Raw genomic sequence first — 1,708 nt, 5'->3', positions numbered from 1 at the left:
CCACACTGTCAGAGGGTCAATCCTGAGGGAGTGCTGCACTGTCAGAGGGTCAGTCCTGAGGGAGTGCTGCACGGTCAGACAGGTGGTACTAAGTGAGTGCTGATGTATGGGTAGGGAAATTCTACAAAAGTGCTTCACTATCAGAGGGGCAGGACTGAAGGAAAGCTGTTGGGGGGGGGGGAGGGGGGATGCAAAAACATTGACAAAGGCAATATTTACCCTGCCAGGTGGATGTCAAAGATTCCATGGCTTCTGTTTTGAAGAATGAACAATTTTTTAAAAGAAAATGTCTCTTGCTCTGGGCCAATATTTGCCCCTTAACAGAGCTCACTGAAAACAGAAATAAAAATATGGAATCCTGCAATTATACAGTGGATTTCTGAACTTATTTAACAGATTGATGTTAGAATTACAAAACAGAAACTGGTGGGCGGATGGTTTCTTATTAAATAGTAAAGTAAACGCAAGGGATCACGTGGTCTAATTCCGCCCCCAATTCACATTTTTGTCCCTTCCCTCTCTCCCCTTATGGCTTTGTCCCTTCCCTCTCTCCCCTTATGGCTTTGCCGATAATGAGGGACGAGCAGAAATAACAGAAACAGGGAACATGCAAACTTCTGTCCATCTCTTCTTCCTGTCCCAACTTCTTCACTCTTTCCCCTTATCTCTCTCTCCCTCCATTCCTTTCCCCTTATCTCTCTCTCTCCCCCCCTGTCCTTCTCTACCTCCAGTTCTCTCTCTCCCTCCATCCTTCCCTTCCTCCCCTTCCCTCTCTCTCTCTTCCTCTCCCCCACTTTTCTGTCTCTCCCTCCATCCCTTTGTTTAGCTGTCATTAGTGTAAACTTAGTTGTTTTGCTGTAATTATTGCTGTCTGGGATGGGGGGGTGGGTAAGAGGGGATTTTAGTTTATCTTTATTCCCCTGTCCCTCCCCTCCACCGTCTCTGGCCCTTTAACAGCAGCTGCTTCCGCGGTGGGAGGTGCCTGATGATTGCAGAGTTCAGGGACACACAGAGAGAGATACACACACAACAGGGTTTCAGAGGGACAGACACAAGTAGAGACAGAGAGATCGAGATACAGACTGAGATAGAGACAGACACGGACAGAGGAAGAGAGAAACAGGGTGATAGAGACACACAAAAAGAGAGTCCTACACTGAGAAACGGGGAGACAGACACACACAGAAATATTAACGGAGAGAGAGAGACGGTGACAAACAGAGAGTTAGAGGTAGAGAGAGCAGACAGAGATAGCCATTCAGTTAGTGACAGACACCAGGATACAGACAGAGAGCGCGGGGTCGCAACATGCAGCCTCCCCCCAGGAAGGTGAGCCGAGACCGATCCTGGGGAGGGGAGGGGAGGGGAGAACGGGGTATAAAGTTGGAATAATCACCTCTTCTTTCCCCCACCCTCCAGGGTCGAGTGAGCCAGGAGGTGAAGATCAGTTTCTCGGAGCAGTTGTGTAAAATACAGAACAAGCAGCAGCAGGAAGCCGAACTACTGGAGGACATCAGGTAAATGGGTCCCAGTCCCTGGGCTGTGACCTGGGGCAGTGATGGGCTGTGTGAATCCCTCACTCCTCCCCCCCCCCCCTTTAAACAGACTGTACTTACGCCCCCACACCTGCCCCAGGCACCTCCACTCTGTACCTGTCCCCCATCCCTCCTCTGTACCTTCCCTCTCTCCCACCCCCACTCTGTGCCTA

The 1,708-nt window shown here is 50.2% G+C and overlaps 1 protein-coding gene across 2 annotated transcripts in view; it reads left to right on the top strand.

Annotated features, from left to right (window-relative positions):
* The first annotated feature begins 799 nt into the window (after positions 1-799).
* The window catches only part of LOC122556475 (F-BAR and double SH3 domains protein 2-like), a 67,341-nt gene continuing 66,432 nt past the window's right edge, over positions 800-1,708 (top strand). Inside the window, exons 1-2 of one of the 2 annotated variants that reach the window (XM_043703140.1) lie at positions 800-1,329; positions 1,420-1,517. In XM_043703140.1, the coding sequence (XP_043559075.1) occupies positions 1,309-1,329; positions 1,420-1,517 (119 nt within the window). In that variant the 5' untranslated portion in view covers positions 800-1,308. The remainder of the gene's footprint in view (positions 1,330-1,419; positions 1,518-1,708) is intronic. The other variant, XM_043703139.1, reaches the window with a different exon arrangement.

Source organism: Chiloscyllium plagiosum, chromosome 14 (genome assembly GCF_004010195.1).
Source record: "Chiloscyllium plagiosum isolate BGI_BamShark_2017 chromosome 14, ASM401019v2, whole genome shotgun sequence".
In the NCBI taxonomy this organism is placed as follows: domain Eukaryota; kingdom Metazoa; phylum Chordata; class Chondrichthyes; order Orectolobiformes; family Hemiscylliidae; genus Chiloscyllium; species Chiloscyllium plagiosum.
Note: the sequence above shows the minus strand (reverse complement) of the source record. Positions and strands in the feature narration are given on the sequence as shown.